This window comes from Saccopteryx bilineata, chromosome 9 (genome assembly GCF_036850765.1).
Source record: "Saccopteryx bilineata isolate mSacBil1 chromosome 9, mSacBil1_pri_phased_curated, whole genome shotgun sequence".
NCBI lineage: Eukaryota > Metazoa > Chordata > Mammalia > Chiroptera > Emballonuridae > Saccopteryx > Saccopteryx bilineata.
Genome location: NC_089498.1, coordinates 33,362,519 through 33,389,796, shown reverse-complemented (window position 1 = coordinate 33,389,796; position 27,278 = coordinate 33,362,519). Strand labels below are relative to the sequence as shown.

Here is a 27,278-nt window from a genome sequence, read left to right as displayed (position 1 = left end):
CTAAGGAACATCTGGAGCCCCCAGAAGCTGGAGGAGGCAGAAAGGTTTCTCCCATAGAACCTGGAGGGAGCATGGCCTAGCTGACACCTTGACTTCAGACTTCTAACCTCCAGACCCATGAGAAAGCATGCCCATTGTTTTAAGCCCCCCAGATTGTGACAATTCTTTTTTTTTTTTTAGAGAGAGGGAGAGGGATAGATAGGGACAGACAGACAGGAACAGAGAGAGATGAGAAGCATCAATCATTAGTTTTTTGTTGCGCGTTGCAACACCTTAGTTGTTCATTGATTGCTTTCTCATATGTGCCTTGACCGTGGGGCTACAGCAGACCGAGTAACCCCTTGCTCGAGCCAGTGACCTTGGGTCCAAGCTGGTGAGCTTTACTCAAACCAGATGAGCCCACGCTCAAGCTGGCGACCTTGGGGTCTCGAACCTGGGTCCTCTGCGTCCCAGTCCGATGCTCTATCCACTGTGCCACCACCTGGTCAGGCTTGTGACAATTCTTGACGGCAGACTCGAGATTAACACATAGGGGAAGCCATGCACTTCGCTTTTTTTCTCTTTTCTGGAGTCTGTGTATTCCTCCCGTCATCTATTCATTCACTCACTCAGTCATTCATTCTCAGCACTTCCCATCCAGGGCACCGTCAGAGTCAGGGCATGGTGTGGGAGACAGCATGACATCACAGACTTGGAGAGGACACACACTCAGGACTGAATTTCAGTCCTGTCACTTGCCAGTGACAACCTTTTGCCATTGGCTTCCCCTGTCTGAGCCCATATTTAGCCCTGTGTCATTTTATGGCAGCGCCCCCTGAGAGTGGGTGAGTCCTGGTCACAGGGAGCACTGCTCGCTTGGTGTCAGCGTAAAGACTGCCGGAGGCATGGCCCAGCTCTGAGCTCCTGGGCCATAATCGTGCTCCCTTCGCCCCAGTACATGCCGGGAGGCTGGCCACTCTTCAGGCCACTTGTTTATTGACTACCTGCTGTGAGGAGCTTGCAAAGGTATGAAGAGAGTCTACCTCAAGGAGGTTGAGACTATTAGAAACCACACTGAGAAAAAGTGTGGGGCCTACCTGGTGTCCGACAGATAAGGGCTGATTGGGTGAGGCTCTGGCATCGAAGATGTGGACCGTAAGGCAGCAGTTCTCACAGCAGGGCCCCTGGCCCAGCAGCGTCAGCACCATCTGGGAGCTGGTGACAATCAGACCCACTGAATTAGAAACGCTAGGGACTGGGCCCGCCATCTACATCTCAGCACACCCTCGAGGGGCTCTGAGGCTGGGCGCCAGGGATGAACAGTCACATCTGAATTCAAGACCTGACCTTCAGGGGCCTGCATCTTCTGGGGAAAAAACAAAAACATTTTTTATGCTCTGTCATCTTAGTTGACAATGTGTGGGGTCAGATTGATGGTCTCTACTCAAAGTCCAGGGGCCACAGCTGCTGCCTCCCCGAGTGGTGAGGAAGGTGGAGTCTCTTCTCAAGCTGGAGTGAATAGGAATCTGCGTTTTAACAAGCCCCCCCCCCTGCCATGATTCTGCGCACGGACAGTTGGGAGCATCTGCTGCCTCCCTGGGCCTTTGTGTGCCTCAGTCTACAGCTTCCCGTGCGAGGCGGGCATTTGGGAAACTAGATCACTGCTAACAGGTGACAGACGCTGAGCTCCAAGCTCTTTCCACCGCCTCGCCCAGACTTGAGGTCTCAGAAAGGCACGGAAGGAGGAGGCACTGCATGCAGACACGGGCCCAGGTTGCTGCATGAGGTCAGGTGTGCCCCCTTGACCTCTCCCAGCTGAGCTCCCTCTCTGCATCGGGGAAAGCCCCGCCCCTGGGGGAGGGGAGGGAATCTTAAGACTCCCTTTCCCAGGCCAGAAGTCTCAGAAGCTGCAAGTTCTTGGGACAGATGGCCCTGACTTCCTGTCCCTGTCCCCCTAGGTTTTGGGACATGACCCAAACACATGCTCTTTAGGACTCCCTTCATTCATGACTCATTACCTGCCCCAGAAGACCTAGAATCTGCTTTCTTCCTCCCCTCCGGGCCCAAGAAATGCAGCTGAGCCACCTGGAGCGAGCCTGAGTCCCTGTGGTCCGTGGTGGCGAGGACTGTCTCTCACTGTACACTTTGCAGTTGGTGGTAAGGACCAGGGCTGTCAGGGGTGGGAAGTGGAGGGTGAGGGCAGTGATGGGCAGGAAGGAGCTGGAGGTTTGAAAGAGCGGAGGAGGCATCCGGTGGCCTTGGGTTGAATGGAAGATTAGGGGGGACCACAAACAGGGGCAGAAAGCTAGAGGGGATGGCGTAGGGGCGACATTTCTTGAAGTGGAAAGCAATGGGGACCATAAGTGATGGGCAAAAGGTGAGGGGGGGCAGAGGCGCGGGAAGAGGGAGATGGCAGCTTGGGGCGGTGAGACAGATGCGGGACTCTGACAACTGGGGAGAGAAACCTGTCACAGCCGGAGAACAACACCGCCTGTGACCTGGGAAGAAAGTGCGAAGACTGTCCCCTCTCTCCACCCCTCTGCTGCTTCTAGCCATGGAGGGACAGGCCCCTGGAAACAGAGAGCTTTTGGAGAAGCCTGTGACTGCCAGCTCTGGTCTGTCCTCACTGGGTGCCGTCTTCATCCTCCTGAAATCCGCTCTGGGGGCCGGCCTGCTTAACTTCCCCTGGGCCTTCCTCAAGGCCGGTGGGGTGCTCCCCGCCTTCCTGGTGGAGCTGGTAAGCCCTGGGGAGCATTTGGGGGGGGCGTCCCGGGGCAGCATCCAGGCAGGATCCCTAGCAGTGGGTCTGCGGAGCTGCCTGTCTTACAAACTATCCGTGGGGTTTGATTTTCTGCCCGCTGAGCTCAGGAGGGGAGAAGATCACTTAACCTGGGCAGAGAACATCCTCTGCATGCCCAGGTCTGCTGCCAGCTCCAGGGCTGGGAGGGTCTTGGCACAACCCCTGAACCCAATGAACCCTACATTCTAGCCAGGAAAGAGCAGAGAACACGCAGTCTCACAGCAACTGCTGGCCAGTTGACTTCACCTGCCTGCTGGTCCCCACCCCACACCTCACGCTTCGGTCCGTGGGCAGGGCGGGTCGGGACTAAGGCTGGCTGTGACGCCACCACATCGAGCAGGGCCAGGCCCTCTGCCATGTCAGAGGCCACTGCTGCTGGCTGCATCCCAGCCTGGAGTCCCTTTCCAGAAAGTCCAGGGGCTGAGCCTCTTTAGTGGAGAACCACTGATTAGCACAGCTTTATTTTATTTGCAAAGATTCTTTCTCCTGGCGGATAGGAGCCCTGTGTTTTGTGGTCAGTTCTTTGACAGGCATCCCGAATGCTTTTTTCTGGCGGCCAGCTGATAATGGTCCCCTTGTAACTATCTGTAGGCAACAGGGCTGGACACAGGAAGTCAGATAAAGTACAGGTAGTCCCCAGGCTATGAATGAGATAGGTTCTGTAGGTTTGGAAATGTTTAAGTAATTATATGCACAGAGTAAAGGTAAAAGTAAATACTATGCTAAGACAAACATCTAAGTTCTATTTAATAGGTAAATGTACCTGTTCCAATTTACATACAAATTCAATTAAAGAACAAAGCTACAGAATGTATCTCATTTGTAACCCAGGGGGCTGCCTGTATTTCAGACAGTAGTATTAGAAGGGTCACATGACGGATGGTCAGAGAAGGCCTCTCTGAGGAGGTGACGTTGAGCTGAGCCCCAGTGGAAATGGGAGAACTTGTCCAGGTGCATGAGAGAGATAATGTAGCCGTGTTTGCACTCGTGCAGCAGGAAGGCTGCCCTTTTCGGAACAATGAGGAAGAAGCCCCATCTCCAGCTCCAATGTGAATGATAAGCCACGGGGTTGCAGGGGCGGGGGCGTGGTCAAGCACAGAGCGGGCCACTGGGGGGGGGTGGCAGGCAGGGCTGGGAGGCAGAGCTGTGCGCCTCTGCTCCTCACATTTGAGGCAGCATCTCCTGGGCACCTTGCTGAAGTTCAGGCGCTGGTTCAGCAGGGCTGGGGAAGTCTGAGACGGTGCATTTCTGACGAGCTCCGAGTGACACGGCTTCTGCTGCTGGTGGTATGGCTTACACATTGTGCAGGATGGTCCCAGGCATCCCCAAACTACGGCCCCCAGGCCGCAATGTGGCCCCCTGAGGCCATTTACCCAGCTCCCGCCGCACTTCCAGAAGGGTCACCTCTTTCATTGGTGGTCAGTGAGAGGAGCACTGTATGTGGCAGCCCTCCAATGGTCTGAGGGACAGTGAACTGACCCCCTGTGTAAAAAGTTTGGGGACCAGAGACATGAATACATGGAAACCCTGGATAAGGAAAGGAATCAGGCCGGTGGGCACACTGCCCCTCCCCAACCCTCCCATCCTCTTGGCCAGCAAGATTTCTGCCTGCCCCCTTTCAAGGTGTCAACACGAGCTGGGGGAGCATTTAAACATTCTCACCACCAGGAGGCCAGAGTTGCGAGGTTGGAGGTCTCTCTGGACCGTGACCCCGTTAGCATTGGAGGATTGCTGAAATTCAGTGAACCTCGGCCCTCTCTTGGAAGCTGCGGGGAGGTGGAGCCTGGACACAGGGTGATAAGGGCTCTTTGCTGTCCCACCTCCCTTTCCTTCTTCCGCAAATATCTACTTAGTGTGTGCTGTGTGTCAGGCACTTCTCTGGGGTCTAAATAGTAAGCAAAAATCGTTCTGAGCTTAGAGCCTGGGGTGAGAGAGGCAGGAGCTGCTGAGATGTAGGTTCTGTTATAAACATGTGTCCTTGGGCTGCCAGACCAAGGAACACAAGCTGAGTGGCTTAGAAAATACAGGAATGTAGCCTCTCACAGTTCTGGATACCAGAAGTCTGAAATTGGGGTGTCAGCCATGCTCCACTCCCTCTGAAGGCTCTAGGGGAGGATTCTTCCTGCCTCTTCCAGCTTCTGGTGGCCCCGGGCAATCCTTGGCTTGTGGCCACATCACTCTAACTTCAGTTTCGCCATCGCACAGCCTTCTCCATTTTAAGTCTTCTCTTCTGTCTCTTATAAGGCACTTGGTGTTGGGTTTCAGGGTCACCCAGCTGGTTCAGGATGACCTCATCTCAAGGTCCTTAATTATACCTGCAAAGACCCTTTTTATTCAATTACATCCTCAGAGACTGCCCAGTCAGTCACTTTCACAGGTTCTGGAGGTGAGGATGTGGACGTATCTTCTGGGGGACCACCACCATGCAGCCTTCTATGGGCACAGGTGTACCCAAGAAGGCGTGGTTCCATCAGAGCCTGAGACGGGAGGTTGAGGGCACCTTGGAGTGCAGTGAGGCTTCCTGGAGGAAGTGACCTTGGAGAGGAGGGGAGAAGAAGAGGAGTTCCCCAGGTAAGGGGTAGGGGTGGAGGCAGGCAGAGGAACCAGTATGGGCAAAGTTTCAATGGCTGTGGGGAATGTGGGGGGAGCCATGTGTCCCTTCTGACTCTGAAGTTTCAAGTTTAATTAGATGCTTCTCAGCAGCTGTAGTTGTGGCTTCGGGACTAACACAGAGCAAATCTGCTTGTCCAGGGGCATGAACTGTGTCTGAAGACCACCATCCCAGCTTCCCCCTCACATCCTGGTTGATCATCTCCCTGCGCATGCATTATTCTGTTCCCCGGGACCGTGGGAGGGGTGTTGGGGCCTGGAGACCACGCTCAGTTTGGGGACAGGTAGTCATCAGTCCTGGAGAGGCTCAAAACCATTTAACTCATGCAGCCAGTGGCTCCTATGCATTGAGGGGGGTGTCCAGTGGCACACACACTTTGGAAAGCAGTTTGGCAATTTCTTGAGTTAAAAATGCATCTGTCCTATGATCCTGCGATTCTCCGGAGTCTGTGTCCAGGAGGACAAAACACATCCTCAGAAGGACTTGTTCCAGAGTGCTCAGTACTTTATTCATTGTAGCCAAAAACTAAGAGCAGCCCAGATGTCTTTCAGCAGAGGCCTGGATGAGGCAGTTGTGACCATATCCGTACAATGGAGCGGCACAGATTTTGTTGTGGCAAAAACAGGAGCCACAACAGATGCCTCCGGTACGGCTGAATCTCACATGACACTGAGGGGAAGAAGCCAGATGTGAAACTATGTGAAAGTAGAAAACTGTTAGACCAGTGGTTTCTGCTGGGGACAGGATGGGGGCAGAAAGTGACCAGCAAGGGACAGGAGGGCACTTCAGAGTGTGGTGGGATGTTCCGTATCTTGATAGAGGTACGTTTTCTGAGACTTGTTTGGAGGTTCTAGCAGGGGAGCGCAGCTACTCGTATACCCTTGACTGAAGAACGGTCCTCTCCTCTAGCGGGGAAAGTCGTCCTCTTCGACCGAGCACGCAGCCTCGGGAGGGACGCACATGGAGCGGTGAGGGAGGAAGGGGACACCCGCCTAGCCAGCCAGATCAGCCGAATCAACCCTGGCGATCAATGGGGTGACAGATGTCGCAGCCAGATCGCCCTCACATCCGAGGTACATTTTCTGTAGCGCTTAGGGCGGTGCACTTTTACACGTGTAGCCCGTGCAGTTTTAGGACAGTCAATGAGATTCCGGCTTTCTGAGCCCTTATATGTCCAACTGGGCAGATGGAATGAATCCCAGATGAACAGACTGACAGCCAATGAGGTTTCAACAACCCACCTGCTCTGCAGCTCTGGGGCAGGGAAGCCGCCCCCGCCACCCCGGCCCCAGGCAGCTGTGACCTCTGCAGGCACGACCCCCCCCCCCCCGGAAGGAGCCATATCAAAGTCCCTCAGGACAGCTGACTGGGGTGGCAGCCTGTGGGAATACCTGGCCCACCTTCTGCTCTGCAGGTCTCCTTGGTCTTCCTGATCAGCGGGCTGGTCATCCTGGGCTACGCTGCCTCCGTCAGCGGCCAGGCCACCTACCAGGGCGTGGTTGGAGGGCTGTGTGGGCCTGCCATGGGGAAGCTGTGTGAGGCCTGCTTCATCGTCAACCTGCTCATGATCTCTGTGGCCTTCCTAAGGGTGATCGGGGACCAGCTGGAGAAGTGTAAGTACCTGTGCTGGAGGTGGAGTGGCCTCGGGGTTCGGTGTTCCTTATGCTCCCGGGGCTCCTGGTTGATGAACGGGACATGGACACTGAGCTGGACCCTGGGAGACAGCAGGACCAAGACCACCCCTGAGCTCTAATGCCCAGGGGAAGGGAGACTTGGAATTAGTGGTTACCTGCACAATGAGAGTCATGACAGGGGGCGGAGCCGGCTGTGGCTGGGATGTCTAGCGGGCTCAACTGCAAAGAAGCCCCTTTGAGAGATAACCTATAATGCCTTGAATGTGGGAATGTCAGAGCCTAGACCCCGTGCACCTTGGCCACTAGCACCCCACTAACAATTCCCCTCTAAGCATGGCTTCTGCTGCATCCCACTAATTTTGATATGGTCCATTTGCCTTTCTGTTTCATTCAAAACATTTGCTAAATTTTGCTGTGATTTCTTCTTTGACTTGGGATGTTTTAGCATTGTGTGGTTTGATTTTTAATTATTTGGGAGGTTTTTAGATCCCTTTTGGGTTCTACCGTAATTACCTTATGGTCAGAGAACATATTCTGTGATTTCAATTTTTTGGCATTTGAGTCTCGTCTGTGGGTCACACATGCTCTGTCTTGGTAAGCGTTTCTCATGCCCTTAAAGGGTGTGTCCTCTGCAGCTGTTGGGTGCAGTGTTTTCTAGGTGGTCCACAGGTTTGACCAGCGTGTCCATTAAGACTTGCTAATTTTTTTTTAGTCTAGTTATTCTATTAGTCTGAGAGAGAGGGTATTAAAATCTCCAACTGTGTTGCAGATTTATCTGTTTCTCTCTTTAATCCTGTGCATTTTTGTCTCCTAGTTTTTGAAGCTCCATTGTTGGGCACATACCCATGAATTACCTTTTTATTATAATGAAATATTCCTTTTTGTCTCTGGTAATACTTTGTCATTAAATCAACCTTCTCGCTCCAGCTGTCTTAAGATTAGTGTTTATGCGGTATTTCTCTTCCTGTGCATTCACTGAGAACCCAACTGTGACGAGTTTTAAAAAGCATTTCTTGTAGATAGCATATGGTCAGGTCTTGCTTTGTATCATCTTGATGAGTTCAGACAGACTTAGTTGGAATGTAGTTATTGACATGGTTGGACTTCAGTTTACCATGTTGCTGTTTCTTTGTCCTCTCTGTCACCTGAACCATGAATGAAAAGGTCCCTGGTTCTGGGCCGTTGTCAGCTATGTTTTGGGACAGCTCTCATCCCAAGAAGCATTGAGGTCGGTAGATCTGAGCCTTGTGGTGGGTAAATGGGGACAAAACTGCCCTGCTTCCAAGTGGCAGGTGGAGGTCGTGTCAGTTTCAGCTCGGGTCAGCTGGCGGAGCTGCTTGTGAGGAGGGGGATTCTTGAGCTGCATTCAGGCTTTGTAGCAGAGAGCCTGGAGCGATGAGAGTGCTGAGTAGGGGGGTGGGGACACAGGCCACCTGGCTCCGGGTGGACTGAGTGGGGTGGAGAGAGCACCGTGTGCGTGCTTCTGATTAGGCGTTTGGGGAGTGTCTTTCTGTGGGCAGGTCCAGGCTTCTTGGAGGAGGACTGAATAGAGGTTGGGGAAGCCACTAAGTGGATTGTGTGCAGCTGAGTTGACTGGAAGTGACTGGTACTGAGGACATTGAGGAATGTCCTAGAAAGTGCGGGTGCAGGGAGGAGCCGGTGTAGCCCTGATGTCAGAGCTGGGGTTTCCTGGCTGAAGGAACCCCAGATGGAGGGAAGGGCTTGCACCCCGCCCCACGCCACGCTGGGTCTGCTACTCACCGAGGTCTCTGTGCAGCTTTGGTGCAGGCATCCTCCTGGTACCCCTGGCCCTGAACCTCTGCTGTCCCCTCCCACGTGTACAATGACTGCAATGTGGAACTGTCCCTTTGTGTCATTTCAATAGAAACAAGCTATTCTCATAAGGCATTTCTTTCTTCGCATGGCTGGCTTTAATGAGCATTTGGTGAGAACAAAGAAAGGGTAATGCCAGCACTCAGCTCTCAGCCACCCCCCAGTGGGGTTGTGGGGGCCACCGCACCCCACAGTTCCTGCCTCAAGCCACCTTGCCGTCTTCCCTTTGCGCTCCCCTCCCCCATCTGCCTTGCCTCTGACACCAACTCCAAATTCTCCACCATACCATGGCAGAATAGAACGGCCCCGGGGTGGGTTCTGTGACCTTGTGGCTCAGCAGAGTATGGAGATGTGACACCATTGCAGTCACAGGCCTGGCCTTCAGGAGCACAGGCAGTTTCTGCCTTGGTCTCTGGGAGCCCCTGGCTGCCGTGGGACGAGGCCGCTGAGGGGTCCTTGTGGAGAGGCTCCAGGTCTGCAGGGGAGGCCCAGGTGTTCCCACCAGGCACCTGGTGTGGGAAGAGCCATCAAGCATCTCCACCGACCAGTCCCATGTGGAGCAGAAGTGGCCAGCTCAGCCCTGCCCCGTTTCCTCACTCCCTGTTCATGGCCAGGGCACCACGTGGGCCCTCCAGGCCACCGTTCAGGGTAGTTTAAAACAGTGGCTCTGTCCAGCACCTGCGCCAAAATGCCATTCCAGGCCCCAGCGAGCCCCGAACACCCACTGAGCTCCTGAGCGGAAACAAAAAGGATCTTTTACAAGAACAGAAGGGCCCAGGGGCTTCCAGGGTAAGGCCGTGCCATTGCTGGATCCCAGCTCTGAGAGCAGCGCCTGGCTGGCAGGGGCTCAGGGAACGTCTAGGGAATCACTTCCTGCAGCCAGATTCCTTTCTCTGTGGTGGCACAATGTGACAGGTGCCCCATTATGCTTGTCCCATGCCTTTAGCCTCCCAGGGCTGACTTAGTGTCCATGGTGAGCCCTAGCAGGGCCCAAGAGCTGGGAGCTCGTGGCCAGGGCTCTGACCGCCACCCCCGCCTCCTTCCTGCCCTCCTGCCAGTGTGTGACTTCCTGCTGCCCAGTGCTCCGCCAGCCCTGCAGCCCTGGTACACCGACCAGCGCTTCACCTTGACCCTGCTCTCCATGCTGGTCATCCTGCCCCTGTCCTCCCCGAGGGAGATTGGGGTCCAGAAATACACGAGGTATGAGGCTGCGGATGCTTCCTGGCGTGGCCGCGGCTTCGACTGGGTCCCCACATGGTTGGTGTTTGGGGGTGGTTTCTGCCCACCTCTGCTACAGGGGCTGTTAGCATCGGCCTTCCCATTTGGAGAGGGGAAATTAAAAATTACACAAGTAATATATATGTGTGATGGAAAATATCGATAAGCAAAAAAGAAAACTACCATCATGACACAGCCTGCTGCTGACATTTAGTTAAGTGCAGACTATATGCACACATCTGTGCACACAGACATACTCTTTTTCATTTTTTTTATTTTTTTTATTTTTCCGAAGCCAGAAACAGGGCGGCAGTCAGACAGACTCCCGCATGCGCCCAACCAGGATCCACCCGGCATGCCCACCAGGGGGCAATGCTCTGCCCATCCGGGGCATCGCTCTGTTGGGACCAGAGCCACTCCAGCACCTGAGGCAAAGGTCACAGAGCCATCCTCTGCTCCGGGCAAACATTGCTCCAATGGAGCCTTGGCTGCGGGAGGGGAAGAGAGAGACAGAGAGGAAGGAGAGGGGGAGGGGTGGAGAAGCAGATGGGCGCTTCTCCTGTGTGCCCTGACCGGGAATCGAACCCGGGACTCCTGCACGCCAGGCCAACGCTCTACCACTGAGCCAACCGGCCAGGGCCCATACTCTTTTTCATTTTGTGGTCTGTGGCTTTATGTATATTTTTTAAAAAATTAAGTCTGGCCAAAGTATTGACGCAAATTTGCAACCTGAGTTTCCTGTTGTGTTCAGAGCAGCAGTTTTTTACCTTGCAAACAGAGTGGGCAGGACACTGGAGCCCCTTCCCCGCCAGGTGCCCCAGCCCGCCACAGTCTCTTGTGTCATGTGGTCCCCCTCCACTGCAGCTGGTGTCCTGACTTAGACTCCAAATCAAGGGGCTGTTGCTGTTCCTGAGGGGGGGCGGTAACCATCACAGCCTCGCAGGTGACTGTCCCGTTAGGAACTCCGCCAATCTGACCTCTGGGCCTGAGAACACTCATGCCTTAAATGGTCCTCCTGCTGTCTCCATTGTGCAGATAAGGAAATCAAGGCTCAGGGTAATGGCATTCAGACCCCAGTCTGTGTGGCTCCCAGGCTTTAACTGGCGAATGGGCTGGTGTCCCCTTGCGTTTATGGTCACGCGTCATCTGTGTGTCAGCATCCTAGGCACCCTGGCCGCCTGCTACCTGGCCCTGGTCATCATGGTGCAATACTACCTCGGGCCCCCGGGCCTGATGCATGAGACTCGCCCTGCGCTGAGGTGAGTCTGAGGGTTGCCTTTCCTGGCCTCCTGGGGAGCTGCAGGGGACCCTTGAAGGGAGGACGCTTCCCTCCCTGCCCCCACCACCCTCTGCCATAGTTTGCACAGAGTCCTGGCTCCTCTCTGTAAAGCCCTTGTGTCTCTGGTGTAAAAAGGGCCCAGCCAAGGCCCCTTTCCTCCTTCAGAATGGACACAGTTGTTGTTAGTGAGGGCCGGGACAGGCCAAGGGACAGAAAAACACTAAGCGCCACAGTACCCTGGGCCTCCGAGGCTTTTGCAGAGGAATCCTCACAGCCTGGAGGCAGTGGAACGGGAGGGCAGAGGGAACAGGGATGCGCAGAGACTGTGTGGCCTGCCCAGCCTGAGTGAGGCCACCAGGGGGGCCGGCTGGGAGTCCTGTGGGGACATGGAGCCTCGGTGAGGACTCGGGTTTAGCTGGGAAGCCACTGTAGCGTTTTGAGCGCAGCAGGGACTTGAAATCAGATCAGCTGGTGACAGGCCAGCTCCACTGGTGTGTGACCTATGAAGTCACCCAGGGCCTTCTGCTTAGAAAGTCCTCATATTTGGTTTAACGCTCTGCTGTCACCATTCCCAACATTTTTTTTAACTTATTGATTTGAAGGAAAGGGGAGAGAGAGAATAATATCGATTTGTTGTCCCACTTATTACTGAACTCACTGGTTGATTCTTGTTATGTGCCCTGACTGGGGATCTAACCCACAACCTTGGCACATCTGGATAATGCTCTCATCAACTGAGTTATCCAGCCAGGGCATTCCAACATTCCTCTTTTCTTTTTTTTTTCTTTTTTTTTTGTATTTTTCTGAAGCTGGAAATGGGGAGGCAGTCAGACAGACTCCCGCATGCGCCCCACCGAGATCCACCCAGCACACCCACCAGGGGCGATGCTTTGCCCATCTGGGGCGTCGCTCTGTTGCAACCAGAGCCATTCTAGTGCCTGAGGCAGAGGCCACAGAGCCATCCTCAGTGCCTGGGCCAACTTTGCTCCAATGGAGCCTTGGCTGTGGGAGGGGAAGAGAGAGACAGAAAGGAAGGAGAGGGGGAGGGGTGGAGAAGCAGATAGGCTCTTCTCTTGTGTGCCCTAGCCGGGAATCGAACCTGGGACTCCTGCACACCAGGCCAACGCTCTACCACTGAGCTGGCCGACAGATTGGAAGTGGAGTGTGTGAGAGGGGTGTCCAGGGTGATGTTGAGCTTTGGGCCCGAGCCCCGGGGAGGCTGACGGTGCCATTTCCTCGGATGGATAAGACAGAGAAGAGCGGCTGGCTCGGGGAGGAGGATGGGTGGGAGGTATACAGCTGGAGTCGGCTTTGAAACGTCTAAGTGAGGATGTCGGGCAGTTTGTCAGGCCTGTGTGTCTGGAGTTCAGAGAGAGAGAGGCCTGGGCGGGAGGGAGACATGTGGTCAGTGTCAGCCCACAGATGGCATTTACAGTCAGGAGCCCGGGGAGAACCATTCTCTGAACGCACAGCACTGTGTCTGGCACAAGGAGGCCAGGGGGAGGGGGAGGAGCTGGGGAAGGGCGGGGAGGGGTGGGCAGTCAGGAGGATGTGCTAGCTTCCTAGAGCTGCTGGGACAAGTGACCACAAACCTGGGTAGAAATGTGTCCTTTCTCAGGTCTGGAGGTCGGAAGTCCAAATAAAGGTGGGGGCGAGCTCCCTCCAAAGGCTCTGGGGGAGGGTCTTTCCTGCCTCTCCCAGCCCCTCAGTTGCCTGTGGTCCGTGGCTGACAGACAGATGAACACGCCACTCCAGTCTCTGTCCCTTTCGCCACACGGCCTCTCCCCGGGTGGCGGTTTTCTCTCCCTAGAAGAACACTAGTCATTGCATGAGCACTCAACCTGTTCCTTAACTAATTACATCTACAGAGACCCTATTTCCAAATAAGCCTTCATTCTGAGGCTCCCAGTGGGTATAAACTTGGGGGAGTCACTATTCAACCAGGATAGAAGGTAAAGAAGGTGGATCTGAGATGTCGGTGCACAAAATTTTAGGAAAGTGAGTGTGATCATTGCTAAAGGCTGCTTCTGGGTCACATGGGACCGAGTCCTGGGCATCGATTTGGCCATGGAGGCTGCTAGTGAGGTTACTTGGTCAGAGCAGGATTGGGGGTGAAGGTCCAGGTGCATTGGGTCCCAGAGAGAGGGAAGGAGGCAGGAAGGAATGCTTCTGAGAAGGGGAGGGGAGGAGAGGAGTGGGCAGGAGCTAAGGGGGACAGAGGCGCCAGCCGCTGTTTCTGTTGAGGGACCATCCCTTAGAGAAGAAAAAGCCACCAAGGAGAGGGCCAGACTCACTGCTTGTCAACAGCCTCGGGTCTGGGGGAGGTAGGGGCCCTGTGCTCTGGGGACTCAGCCTGCGCTGGAGCTCAGACTGCCTCTTCTCAAGTCCCGGAGGGGATAGCACAGGGGGGCCCTGAGGGCGCAGGCAGGTGAATGGAGCAGGCAGACATGGGCACTCTGCTCCTAGCTGTGCATAGGAAGCCCGGCGTTGGGGACAGTGCTGTCGAGGAAAGCCGGGGAAGTCGGCTTGCTGGGGAGGCGCTGTGGGTGGCATCCAGAGTTGAGAGTCAGCCAGCTCCCAGCACAGAATGGGAGATGCCCCTGTGTATGTGTCCTGTGGCTGCTGTGACAGATTACTACCAATTCGGGGGCTTAAAACCTCACAGATTCACTATCTCCTAGCTCTGGAGGCCAGAAGTCCAACATGCATCTCCGTGGGCTGAAATCAAGGTGTGGGCAGGGCTGTGTTCCTTTTGGAAGCTCTAGGCAAGAATCCATTTCCTGGCCTTTTCCAGCTACGAGGGAACACCCACACTCCTTGGCTCGTGGCCCTGCCTCCATCTGTAAAGCCAGCCGCTTGCTTCTCTCTGACCCTCCTGTGTAGTCACGGCTCCTTCTGACCACAGTCTGGAAAGGTTCTCTGATTTCATGGATCTGTGTACTGCATGTGGACCTAGACAAGCAGGGATAATCTCCCCATCTCAAGTCCTTGCTCTTAATCACATCTGCAGAGTCCCTTTTGTCACATCAGGTCACCTATTCACAGGTTCCTGGGATGAGGACATGGAGCTCTTTGGGGGCCATTATTCTGCCACAGCCAGGGGACCCGGATTCTATAGCAGGTGTTGTTTATGCCCCTCTCCACTATGTGTCCCCAAAGGTGCTGGATGCTGGCACCTAGCGCCGCTTGTCAAAGGAGGTGGGAGGACCACTATCCTGAAAATCCTGCCCCATGCACACCTCAGTCCCTTTAGGCAGCTCGGACGGATGGAAGTCAAACCATCCTTGCACTGTTGGGGGTCTTTTTGACGAATGTTGCTTGTGCTTCCCACTCCCTAACCTCACCAGGAACAGGCAGCCTCAGGGAGAGGTTGGAAATTCCTGTCAGTCATGCCCTTTCCAAATTCTGCCTGCACGGAGAACATTGAGTCAGTGAAATGTCAGCACAAATGTCTTGAGAAAGTGCAGCACGGAACACACATCCTTTTCCATTTCCCCCGAGCCTGGTAGTGGATGCAATAATTTAAAACATATTTTACAGTCATGTTTAGCTACACCTTCCCGCTATTGTTTAAAACTCATCTTCAAGTTGAAGGTTGTTTTGAATTAAACTTTTTTTTGTAATAAACACCTATTCTCCTCTATTTGCAGTCCTTCCTCCTGGACTTCCATATTTAGCGTCTTCCCGACCATCTGCTTTGGATTTCAGGTAACCTGCGTGTCTGTGTTGAAGAGAGAGGCGTCTGCAGGCTGTGGTGACTCCCTGCTCCCTTGAGTGTGGCCTCCCTGTCAGGGGGAGGTTTGAAGACTTGTTCTCAGATGGGATGGGCTGTCTTCTGGAGACAGCACATGTGCGTTGGAGTCTGGGCTCAGTGGGGTGTGAATTGCCGCTGAACTTGGGAACCTAGCCCCCACTGGCAGCTGACCACCAGCAGCGTCCTATCTGTTGGGTCCAGAGTAGAGAATGGGGATTCGGCACCTGTCCCTTCCTCTGCAGAGTCCTCCCAGGACTGTCGCCATGCCCGGACACCTGGAATTGTCCACTTCCTCATGCAGAATGCCAGATGGATTTCTGCCCCAGGGGCCTTGGAAGAGAAAGACCCTGCCTCGGGAGGCTAGGAGGGCTGAAGGTGGCTGCATGGTGGCAGTATGGGACAGAAGAGACAGAATTTCTGATACAAAGCCATGGAGCAGGCGTCCCCAAACTATGGCCCGTGGGCCACATGTGGCTCCCTTGAAGCCATTTATCTGGCCCTCGCCTCACTTCCGGAAGGGGCACCTCTTTCATTGGTGGTCAGTGAGAGGAGCACTGTATGTGGCAGCCCTCCAATGTTCTGAGGGACAGTGAACTGGCCCCCTGTGTAAAAAGTTTGGGGACCCCTGCAAGTGAGAATGGGTTCTGTGTGTGCAGTCCGGCTGGGGGGCTGCTGATGTAGCCCTGGGTGGGGCAGGTTCAGAGATGCCCTTTTTCATGCACTGGTGTCTGAAAGGCATCTTGAAGAATGTGTAGGAGGCGGCCAGGCGAAGGGGAGGGCGGTCTAGCTGGGCGGGGGGGGGGGGGGGCTGCAGAGCTGTAAAGGGCTCTGCCAGGTGGGTGCCCCGTGGGGAGCTGGGGGGACAGTGGAGAGTGTGGGCTCTGCTAGGTGGGTGCCCCGTGGGGAGCTGGGGGGACAGTGGAGAGTGTGGGCTCTGCTAGGTGGGTGCCCCGTGGGGAGCTGGGGGGACAGTGGAGAGTGTGGGCTCTGCTAGGTGGGTGCCCCGTGGGGAGCTGGGGGGACAGTGGAGAGTGTGGGCTCTGCTAGGTGGGTGCCCCGTGGGGAGCTGGGGGGACAGTGGAGAGTGTGGGCTCTGCTAGGTGGGTGCCCCGTGGGGAGCTGGGGGGACAGTGGAGAGTGTGGGCTCTGCTAGGTGGGTGCCCCGTGGGGAGCTGGGGGGACAGTGGAGAGTGTGGGCTCTGCTAGGTGGGTGCCCCGTGGGGAGCTGGGGGGACAGTGGAGAGTGTGGGCTCTGCTCCCTGCCTTCCGGTCTCTCTCAGGGTTTCCCTGGCTCCTAGCGGGTGGCAGCGTACTTCATTCTTTCCTTGTTTATTTTAGGGAAGATCTGCTTCTCTCTCAGAAGCCTACCCACCACACCAGTAACGAAACCAACTCAAAGCAAAATCCAGTTCGCAGGGTTGAAAGCGGTTCAGGAGTGACAGACAGCATCTCAGCTTCCGAACTGGGGTGTTTCCTTCCCTTGTTCATCAGCTAGCTCCCGTTTCTGTTCTCCTCTTGCGTTTTGAGAAACAATTTTTTAGGGAAAAAAAAATCCTGAAACATTTCCATTTCTTTTCTTTAGAAATGAGTTGCTAGTGTTGCTTTTGGGGCTTAGCAAGCTGTTTACAGGAATTTCTCACATTTTTTTTCTTGCACACCCAATATTTTGAAAGATTGAAAGCAGTGATTCTGCTGTCAGCTGTTTCTTGTGCTTGAACCACCGCTGTCTCCAGGGCCCGAGCACCATATGGTGTGACAGGCTCGCACGGGGTGGGGTGGGGAGGCTGCTTTTCAGATGCTTACCAGGGGGCTCCCCGCTCACCTCTGCCTGGGCTCCCTCCTTCAGTTCTCCTAGCAACCGAGGCCTGGGCTGAGGTTTCCAGGGACACAGATGTAGCCATGGGGAGTTGGAATAAGATGGGAATTGCAGAGTGCAAGGGGGTGGGGCTGAGGCCAGAGATGGGGCTGCCAGGACCTAAGAGTCAGAGATCTGGGGGTGAAGGAGAGTAGATGTAGATGATGGTAGGAAAGCAGGGTGGGGGGCAGGCTGATGGGGCTGTGTGGGGAAGGGGAGGTTGTCCTGTCATCAGGGGCTCTGACCTGGCTCAAACACCAGCCCCACATTTAGCATCGGAGCACCCCACCAGCCTGCACAGAGTTGGCTTGAGGGTCCTCCAGGGAGCAGAGGTGGGGTGCAGGCTCTGCTCCCAGCCACCCTGGCCAACCGGCATTCTCTGTTGTGGGGTGTTTTTTTCAAACAGCTTTATTGAGGAATAACTCATATAAGTTTCATCCATCTAAAGTGTAAAATTCACTGGCATTTGGGATGTTCTCGGAGTTGTGCAACTATCACCAGTCAAGTTTAGAACATTTCGTCACCCCAAGAGAAACCTGTACCTGTTCCCAGTCGCTGCCCACCCCCGCGTCCCTCCCGCAGCCCCCGGCAACCTCTGGATCTGCCTGTTCTGGACATCCCAGATCAATGCAGTCCAATGACATGTGGTTCTCTGTGACGGCGTCTCTCACTCAGCATCGTGTTCCTGAGGCTCGTCCGTGTTGTAGTGTGTCAGCACTCCATTCTCTGTTCCTTTTCATGGCTGAGTCGTATTCCACTGCCAGGGCAGACCACCATTTACTTATCTGTTCTTCAGCTGGTCTCCACCTCTTAGCCAGTACATGCGCCCCTGCTCTGCACCCATGTCTGAGTGGGTAGTGAGCCTGCACGCAGCCAGCCACCGTCCCACAGGCTGTTCCAGCAGGCAGCCCTGCCGCCAGGGGGTGTGCAGTGTTTCCCCTATAAAACCAAGAGAAATGCAACCCAGGAGTGTTAGGACTGAGGAAGAAGGGCAGGGCTCCATCCAGCCACCACTCAGCATTTTACCTATTTCTGAGTTTGGGAGACAGGACTTGGGCGCATTGATCCACGATGTTCCGCTGCCCTTTGGTTGAGGGTCCCTAGGGGCGGTGTGAGATCACCCGGGGCTGGCTGCTGCCATAGCAGCTGCAATGGGGAGGACTGAGGCCAGTGCCTCCCAGCCCCTCCCAAAAGTGCACTGCATGAGGGCAGGGACCGTGTCGGGCTAGTTTACGTGGTACCCCAGACTTGCACTGTGTCAGCCTGGAAAGCATTTGAGTGCCAGAGAGCAGGGGCTTGGTAGAGGGCAGCCTCGTGGTGACCGGGTGGGTTATTTCAAGGGATGGGTAAATGAGTAACTCCTGGAGCATTCTTCAGCTGTGGGCCAGACTCCCTGCTGGGCATGAGTGAGGAGGACGTGGTCCTTGCTGTCATGGCTCTGATGGCCAGATGCCAAACAAGCAAACCCAGCCTTGCTCATGGGGTGCAGGGGGTGTGGGGACATGAAAGAGGAGCTTGGCCCAGCTGGCACGCTTTCCTAAAGGATGAGGAGGAGCTGGCTGACCAGGAGAGAATCCCAGGTGGAGGAAACGGCTTGAGAAAGGTCCCCGAGGCATCACAGAGGGACAGGCTGGACTGAGCTCAGTGAGGGAGAGGGGTGTGGCTCTCGAGGAGCCTGGAGAGAGGGTAGATGTAGATTAGCACGTTTGGTTCTGATCAGAAGTGAGCGAGTACGTGGTCGTGAGAGTGGGAACCTTGTCTCAGGAGCCTGGGAAGAGGCCGGAACCCAGAGGGCACGTCGAGATGCAGGGGCGCTACTCAACCCCGCCTGCATGTCAGGGGCTCCTGGGATGCTTGTACACACTGTCCAGGACCCGCCCCAGGTAAACAAGGTCCCCATCACAGGTGAGCTCTTGGCATTGGCTAGATGCGTTTTATATTTAAAATTTTTTATGACAATATAATCAGTACATATAAAATATAGAAATCATAAGTTATGCGTAGTCCCATTGTAACCATCACCCCAGTCAGGATATAGAACACTCTTAGCCCCCATGGAAGGCTCCCTTATGACATTTTCCACTATTCTGCCTTCTGTCACCAAAAGTGGTGGTTCTTGGCTAGGGGTGAGTTTTCCTTTTCCCCCCAGTGGAAATTTGCCAGTATTTGGAGACAGTTTTGACTGTAACAACTGGGGGCAGGTGTTCCTGGCATCTAGTGGCTCCAGGACAGGGATGCTGCTCAACATCCCACACGCCCAGGATGCCCCTGCTCTGCCTCATTTGGCTTGTAATTCGACTTCACTTACATGGAAATGTTCTTTTGTGTCTGGCTTCTTTTGCAAAACAAAAGGGGTTCTTTCCTATTGGGGTGTGTCACGTGTTCATCCTTCTTCATTGCCGTGTATTATTCCACCATAGGAATATCTGGCAATTGACTTATGCCTTTTACGGTTGATGGACATTTGGGTGGTATCCTGTATTTTGGGACACTGACACTTTTTAGATTGCTCTAGGCGATTCTGATGCCCAGCTGGCCCCATTGCGCCCCACCTCTGTCTTCCAGTGTCACGAAGCTGCTGTCTCCATCTACTGCAGCATGCAAAACCGGAGCCTGTCCCACTGGGCCCTGGTCTCCGTGCTGTCCTTGCTGGCCTGCTGCCTTGTCTACTCGCTGACAGGTGAGGCCCTACCTGAAGCACCCCGCAGCTGGGAAAGGGTCGGCAGGAGTTATGGGAATAATGGCAAGTATTTAGAGAGAGCTTACAGTATGCTGGGCATGGCGCTATGCAGTTTGAGTGCCTTTGCTCACTTAATCTGTAACACCCTGTAGGAGAGTTCCCATTTCATAGGTGAGGAAACTGAGGCTCAGAGGACTTTCATGGGTTGGCCAAGCTCTCCAAACTAGACATGGCAAAGCTGTGACCCTAACCCTGGCCCAGCATATCTCCGAAGCCCCTGTTCTGTGTCCCTCCCCCCACCTGCCGCTGTCTTATCAGACGTCGATAATAATGGTCATCATAAGCATTACATCTGGGTAGCAATTTACAAAGTGTTTTCATGGACTCAATGGGTTTGGGTACCCACAAACCTGTGCTATAGGCAGAAGGGTCTTCAAAGGTAATGGAAGTATGGCTCAGAGAGGGGCTGTGATGTGTCCAAGGTCACACAGCATGCCCATGGCACAGCCCAGGTACCATGCTGACTTCGGGGCACCTTCCTTATGCCCAGAGGCTCACTCTTTCATCTGCCTATTAGAACCACTAACCTGGAAAGCCCTTGGGCTACAGGGAATGTGTCAGGTGCCTTGGGCACCATGGCTTCAAGAAACTTGCTGGGTGACCCCTCCCCAGCAGGGGAGGTACCTGTCAGTCTGTGGCCCCTGGATCAGAAGGCCATGACCCAGTGATTGAGAGTCACCTCTAGATGGCTTAGGTTCAGCAGGATCATGGGACCAAAATGAGCCATAGCTCTTGGCCAGAGATTGTTATGTCAGGACAGGGCAGGTGACCGGGACGTGAGAGGCAGCATTGGTGTTGCAGGCAAGGGTCCTGGTGCGCTGGGTCTGGATCTTTGGTAACTAGCTGTCTGTGTGATTCCGGCAATCACTGACACCCTGGGTCTTGGTTTTTCCCATCAGGAAAATGGGTGCATGACCAGCACACTTATAAGGTGCTGTCAGAGTGGGATGGATGGGGCATGGAAGGCATTGATACAGTTTTCAGAGTGCTGTGCGCTTCCTGTCAAGCCCACTCCCTAAACAGACCACTGGTGAGCCATTTGAAAGGAGGGTTAGCAATAGTGTTGCTCAGCGGGAGTTTTGAGTCCAAAGAACAGAGTATCATATAGGCCAGGGGTCCCCAAACTACGGCCCGAGGGCCGCATGCGGCCCCCTGAGGCCATTTATCCAGCCCCCGCCGCACTTCCGGAAGGGGCACCTCTTTCATTGGTGGTCAGTGAGAGGAGCATAGTTCCCATTGAAATACTGGTCAGTTTGTTGATTTAAATTTACTTGTTCTGTATTTTAAATAGTGTATTTGTTCCCGTTTTGGTTTTTTACTTTAAAATAAGATATGTGCTGTGCTCGCTTCGGCAGCACATATACTAAAATAAGATATGTGCAGTGTGCATAGGGATTTGTTCATAGCTTTTTTTATAGTCCGGCCCTCCAACGGTCTGAGGGACAGTAAACTGGCCCCCTGTGTAAAAAGTTTGAGGACCCTTGATATAGGCTGAGAACAGGAAAGCCTTGGGAAATGGCAGAGCAGAGAGCTCTTTCAGAACCTTCGTCACCTAGAAAAAAACCTTAGCGGCGGTAGAAGCCGGATGCCATCAGTGTGTCAGAGTGGGGAGGGGCACAGCATTTTCTGAGCAGCTCTCCTGGCGTCCGCCCTTCCTGCCTTCCAGGTGTCTATGGCTTCCTGACCTTCGGGACCGAGGTTTCTGCTGACATCTTGATGTCCTACCCAGGGAATGACGGGGTCATCATCGTCGCCCGAGTCCTGTTCGCCGTCTCCATTGTGACCGTCTACCCCATTGCGCTCTTCCTGGGGAGGTGAGGCTGGCTCGGTGGGCAACTGACACACATCACGGTTAGCAGGTGCCAGGGGCTGCAAGCGGGTGTGTGGTGGGGACGGCCGTCATCTCTGTTTCAGGAGGAATAAATGGAGGCAGATAACTAGGTAATTGGCCCGGCATCACCAGGCAGTAGCATCAGGGCTGGAGCCTGCTCTGGAGCACCCCCTGGCCACCCACCGTGTGGCCCTTGTTGTCGGTTGCCTGACATGGACTGACTCACCGGAGGGCTGGGGTGGTACCTGGGGAATAAGCCCCTGGTGGAACAGGAGCCCTGCCAGGCGTGCAGGGCAATTGGGAGGGGACTCTAAGGTGCCCGATGGCAGGCAGGTGACAAGGGCTGGAGCCCCGGGAGCCCGTCTATGCCCATGTGTGCCCGTGTTGGTGTGGCCTCCAGGTCGGTGATGCAGGATTTCTGGAGGAGGAGCTGTTGCCAGGCGTGTGGGCCCAGGGCCCTGGCCGACCCCTCGGGGCTGGCGGTCCGCATGCTGCTGACTGTCCTGTGGGTCACCGTGACGCTCGCCATGGCCCTGTTCCTGCCGGACCTCAGCGAGATCATCGGCATCATCGGCGGCATCAGTTCCTTCTTCATCTTCACCTTCCCAGGTGAGGCGCCGCTTCCCGGGCCTCCTGCCTGCTGGACTTCCACGCTCCTCTGGGCAGGGAGTTCCCATGTGAGAGTCGGGGTCCTGGAGGGCGGGAGCCCCTGAAGGTAGGATGGCTCCCTGGCCAGGCATGGGCTGGGGCCCTTATAGACTGTCCCTCAGCAAACACCTCTGTCGCCCTCAATGGACGCAGCTCTGGGACCTCTGTTGTTTCCCTGCCTGCAGACAGGCAGACCCAGGTCTGGAGGCCTCCCTGGGGCCTGGCCAGTGCGGGGCCGGCCTGAGTCACCCTCACAGCGTTGCCCACCTCCCACTGCTGCCACTCGCCGCAGGAGTTTATTTTTGAAAACTGTGCTCAATTATATGAAATGTAAAACTGTGTTCAGTTACATGAAATTCTTACGTTTAAAGGTCTCCCATGAAATCTTTGTCCCACTTTGTCCCCACCCCTCCCCCAACCTGGGAGACAAACACAGTGTCTAACAGTCCCTTAGGAAACCTTTCCGATGTTAGTGAATATCGACATGTCCTGAGGGTTAGCGGGACCGGTAAGGAGGCCTCGGCCTCTGGGCCACACTTCCAACACCTTTGAAGACCCTTCAGCCCCAGACGGGCTGCTGGCGCTCAGGGCGGCTGCCCCAGCCCCGTTCTGCCCCTGGCCTTGACTCTGACCCTGACAGTGTTGAGGGCGGATCGCCTCCTCCCTTGGCCTCCTGGTCCAGGGCTGCTGCTTCTGTCCTGCTCCTCTGCAGCCTGACATGTACTGAGCTGGGCTCGGTGAGCATGCTCTGGGTGGGGCTGTTACTCCAGCTGTTTCTCACGCTGGGAAGGACTGGCCGGGATAGGTTTGGCATGGGGGACATGCCGTGGCACTTTAGGCAGAGCTGTCTGGCCTCAGATCCCAGCAGAATTATTTTTAAAAACAAAGGAGAGAGAGAGAGAGAGAGAGAGAGAGAGAGAGAGAGAGAGAGAGAGAAACAACGGCAACTGCTGGCTGTCGAACTCATCCCAGGTGTCAGACCTGAGTCTAGCCCTGAACATATCATCATAGAGACCTGGTGTGCAGGTGTGATGTCACTGTCATCTGTAAGACTGAGGCACAGAGAGGCCAACGTTTCAGGGAGATGTGGAGCCGGGACCTCACAGCAGGCCCTTGGCCACCACACTGTGCCACCTTGGCACAAGCAGGGTGATCCCGAGGCCACTTTGAGTGAAGGTCCTGCTGGCCTCTCAGGTCCCAGGGGTCTGCTGGGTGTCCACTGAGCTCTCGAGAGCTCAGAGCTGCCATAGGTTCCATAATGAAGGGCTGGGTGACCCCGTCTCTTTTGCAGGTCTGTGCCTTGTCTGTGCCATCAGCACTGAACCCATAGGACCACGAGTCAAGTAAGTGTCACCAAGGAAGGGGGCAACTCAGGCATTTGAAGGGGCTCTGAGTGAGGGGAATGTGGGTGCTACAGGGGCTGGGGAGATCCCGTCGTCCTGCAGATAAGAACACTGCTGGCCATGGGGGTAGGGCCACGTCCACACTGCGTGAGGGAGCCTGAGCTAGGATTCGAATCCAGGCAAGCAGCTCCATCGCCTGTTACCTTTCAGTCTGGGTATGGCCTTCCCTTCGGCCCTGAGGGTTGTGGTCTGTGGTTGGAGCTTTATGTGGACTTGGGATCTTCCTGACAAAAACCCTGTTTCCAAATAAGGTCACATTCACAGGTTCCAGGTAGATGTGAATTTTGGGGACCACCCTTCAACCCAGCACAGAAGCTCTTAAGTTACAGCATTCACGGATGTGGGTTGCACCTGCAGGCCGGTGCTGTTCCTCTGTCTGTCACTTCCCACGCTTGGCTTTTCCTCGGCTTGGTTCCCTTCTGGGCTGAGGAGAGTTTTTCTGGACGTCTCTAAAGCTGCCTTGGGCTTAGAGCCGCCCTGATGGCCTGGGGGCCCCTCCTTGGCTCCTGCTCTGTAGCACTCTTTGAAGTCCTGCTGCTCGTGTTCTGTGCCTTGATCCCAGCTCACAGGGGCTTTAGTGATGGGCTTTCAAGATAGGTTTAATTCTAGAACAGCCGCAGGGCCATCAGAGCCGCTCTGAGAAGCGCTACGCCCCCCCCCCCCCCGTCACGTTCACCTCCTCTCCCCGCTTCAGATGGATGGATGATGTTTACGATATTGTGTTGCCGCTCTGAGATGCTGCTTAATTGGAGGTGCTCTTTCCATGACAACGGATCCTCGTGACCTTTGTTAATGGGGCCAGAAATATCTCTGGTGGCCCTGCCATTCTGCGAGGACCTCATTGCTATCCCTCTTGCCTCGTGTCCGCGCCGTCTCTTCTGGTTACGTTGTGAAGCTTGAGACGTGGCCCTGGCGGCTGCCTGTTCCAGCCACCTCTGCCTCCTGCGCACGCGTTCCCTCACCATTGTTTGATCGCGTGTGACTTAGGGCTTTCTTCTCCATTATTTCCACACCAAAAGGAACAGGCATGGAAAGGGAGTTTGAAACTAGTGTGCCCCTCCTCCCATTTCTTTGGCTTTGGTAAGACTTTGGGCAGGAACGAGGTTATAAAATGACAGATGGAGGCCCTGGCTGGTTGGCTCAGTGGTAGAGCATCGGCCTGGCGTGCAGGAGTCCTGGGTTCGATTCCCAGCCAGGGCACACAGGAGAAGCGTCCATCTGCTTCTCCACCCCTCCCCCTCTCCTTCCTCTCTGTCTCTCTCTCCCCCTCCCGCAGCCAAGGCTCCACTGGAGCAAAGTTTGCCCGGGCACTGGGGATGGCTCTGTGGCCTCTGCCTCAGGCGCTAGAATGGCTCTGATTGTGGCAGAGCGACACCCCAAGATGGGCAGAGCATCGCCCCTTGGTGGGCATGCCGGGTGGATCCCGGTGGGGCGCATGCAGGAGTCTGTCTGACTGCCTCCCCAATTCCAACTTCAGAAAAATACAAAAAAAAATAAAAAATGACGGGTGGAGTTTTTTTTTAAATTGCCCTGAGTACTTACTTTCCTGCTGTTTCAGAAACCCGTCCCTACAGGTAAGGGAGGATATCCTGAATGTTTTCCAAATCGGCACCTCTACTGGGCTTCAAATAATGTGGGGTTTTTTTTGCCTGTGCTTGGCTTGTCTGTGCAAAATCCCAGAGACGTGCATGTTGACATGGGTTTGTTGACTTGGCAGGTGCTGCTTGGAGGTCTGGGGAGTGTTGTCCGTGCTCATTGGCACCTTCATCTTTGGGCAGAGCACAGTGGCCGCTGTCCTGGAGCTTCTGTGAGGGCGGCCACGCCTGAGCAGGGGTAGCCTCCCTGCTCTGGTCCCAGGCTGGAGACCAACGTAATTCCATCATAAAGACACTGGAGAAACGGCCACCTCTGCCTTCCCAGGCTGCTCACTGGGGCGTCTGGCTCAAGGGTTTCTGGTGCAGTGGTGAGGAGAATGCATTTGTGTCCTGGGGCTGCCCTACCAAATGACCACAGACCAGTGGCTTGAAACAGCAGAAATTGATTCTCTCGTAGTCCTGGTGGCTAGGAGTCACAGGTCAAGGTGTCAGCAGGGCCATGCTCCCTCTGAAGACTCTGGGAAAGGATTCTTCCTGCCTCTTCCAGCTTGTGGGGCTGCGGGCAACCCTCGGCATTCCTTGGCTTGTGGCCACACCTGTCTACTCTCTGCCTTCACCTCTACATGGCCTTCTTCCATTGTATCTGTGTCACATTCCCTCTTCTTATAAAGATTTCTTTTTAAAAATTTTTAAATTTTATTTTATTGATTTTACAGAGAGAGGAAGGGAGGGAGGGAGGGGGAGAAAGAGAGAGAGAGAGAGAGAGAGAGAGAGAGAGAGAGAGAGAGAGAGAGAGAGAGAGGGGAACATTGATTTGTTCCTGCATGTTCCCTGACGGGGGGATAGAACTAGCTTTGGGACGATGCTCAACTGAATTACCCGCCAGGGCCAAATTCTCTCTTCTTATCAGGATGCTGTCATTGTGTTACAGGGCCACCCTAATTCAGCATGACCTCATCTTAAGTGATTTAATTAGGATCTGCAGAGATCTTATTTCCAAAGAAGGTCACGTTCACAGATTCCAGAGGTTAGAACTTAATGTTTCAGGGTACACAATTCAATTCCTAGGGGCCAAGGCCCAGAGAGCCGTGCTTTGGGGTGCTGAAATCAAAGACACAGAGCGAAGGTCGTGCACAGGGGATGAGAGCCCAAGGAAGGATTTCTGGTGACGTCCGCTGGGGTGGAGGTGACTCAGGCTGGTCCTTGGCCCGGGCACAGGGAATGCAGAAATCCTGCCCGTGACCAGGAGATGCCCAAAGAGATGAATGCCCAGAACTGGCCACACAGCCCTGCACCTGGCCCACGCTCCGGTGAGGGAACCCCGCGGAGAACTCTTTCCCTCTACTGGCTGCACCTGAATTGCCTGGAAGCCAAGTGGACTGTTTGCTCCACAGATCCATTCCGAGCCCAAACCGGCTCTGCAGGGAAGAGTCACACCTGCAGCTGAGGATGAGGGGACCAAAGACCTGCCCTAGGGCCAGGTGGGGGAAAGAGATGGGGTGGGGAGAAGGGGGGAGGCGGACGGGGCTCCAGCTGCTGCCCCGTGTCGCTGTGATCGCCGGCACTGACCCTGCACCACGTCCTGGACGCTGCTGGATTCAGGCCGCTCTTCCTCTGCCTGGGGTCGTCTGGTGGGAGCCAGCGGGGCCCGCGGGGCTGACGTTCCAGGACACCTCCCTCAGGGTGGGTGCTGCTTGTTATGTTGTGTGTATGGGGCCGTGTGAGGTTGTTGATGATGAAACCATTTTTTTTGGTTTCTTTTCCAGCTCGTTCACCTGCATTATTTCTTTTGAGATACAATCCACATACCAAAAGACTCACCCTTTTCAAGTAGGTAATTCAGTGGGTGCTAGTCGATGCACAGAGTTGTGTAGCGATCACCAATATCTAACTCCAGGACATTACCCCAGAGTAACCTGCACCAGCAGCAGCCACTCCCCATTCCCTCCGCCCCGGTCCCCAGCAGCCACAGACCTGCCTCCTGGACATCTCACATAAATGGACTCATGCACGGTCTGGCCTTTTTTTTTTTTTTTGGCTTCTTTGATTTAGCAGAATGTTTTCAAAGTTGTCCATTTTATCGGTAAGGCAACCGAGG

General features: G+C 54.8%; 1 protein-coding gene across 1 annotated transcript; it reads left to right on the top strand.

The window, feature by feature from the left end:
* The first annotated feature begins 1,900 nt into the window (after positions 1-1,900).
* Positions 1,901-25,866, top strand: SLC38A8 (solute carrier family 38 member 8). The gene is made up of 11 exons (XM_066243600.1): positions 1,901-2,136; positions 2,532-2,716; positions 6,805-7,003; positions 9,916-10,057; positions 11,233-11,334; positions 15,005-15,062; positions 19,529-19,643; positions 21,370-21,517; positions 21,935-22,143; positions 23,474-23,525; positions 25,303-25,866. The coding sequence occupies exons 2-11, from the start codon at positions 2,534-2,536 to the stop codon at positions 25,394-25,396; spliced, it is 1,302 nt and encodes a 433-aa protein (XP_066099697.1). The 5' UTR covers positions 1,901-2,136; positions 2,532-2,533; the 3' UTR covers positions 25,397-25,866.
* Positions 25,867-27,278: the final 1,412 nt, after the last annotated feature.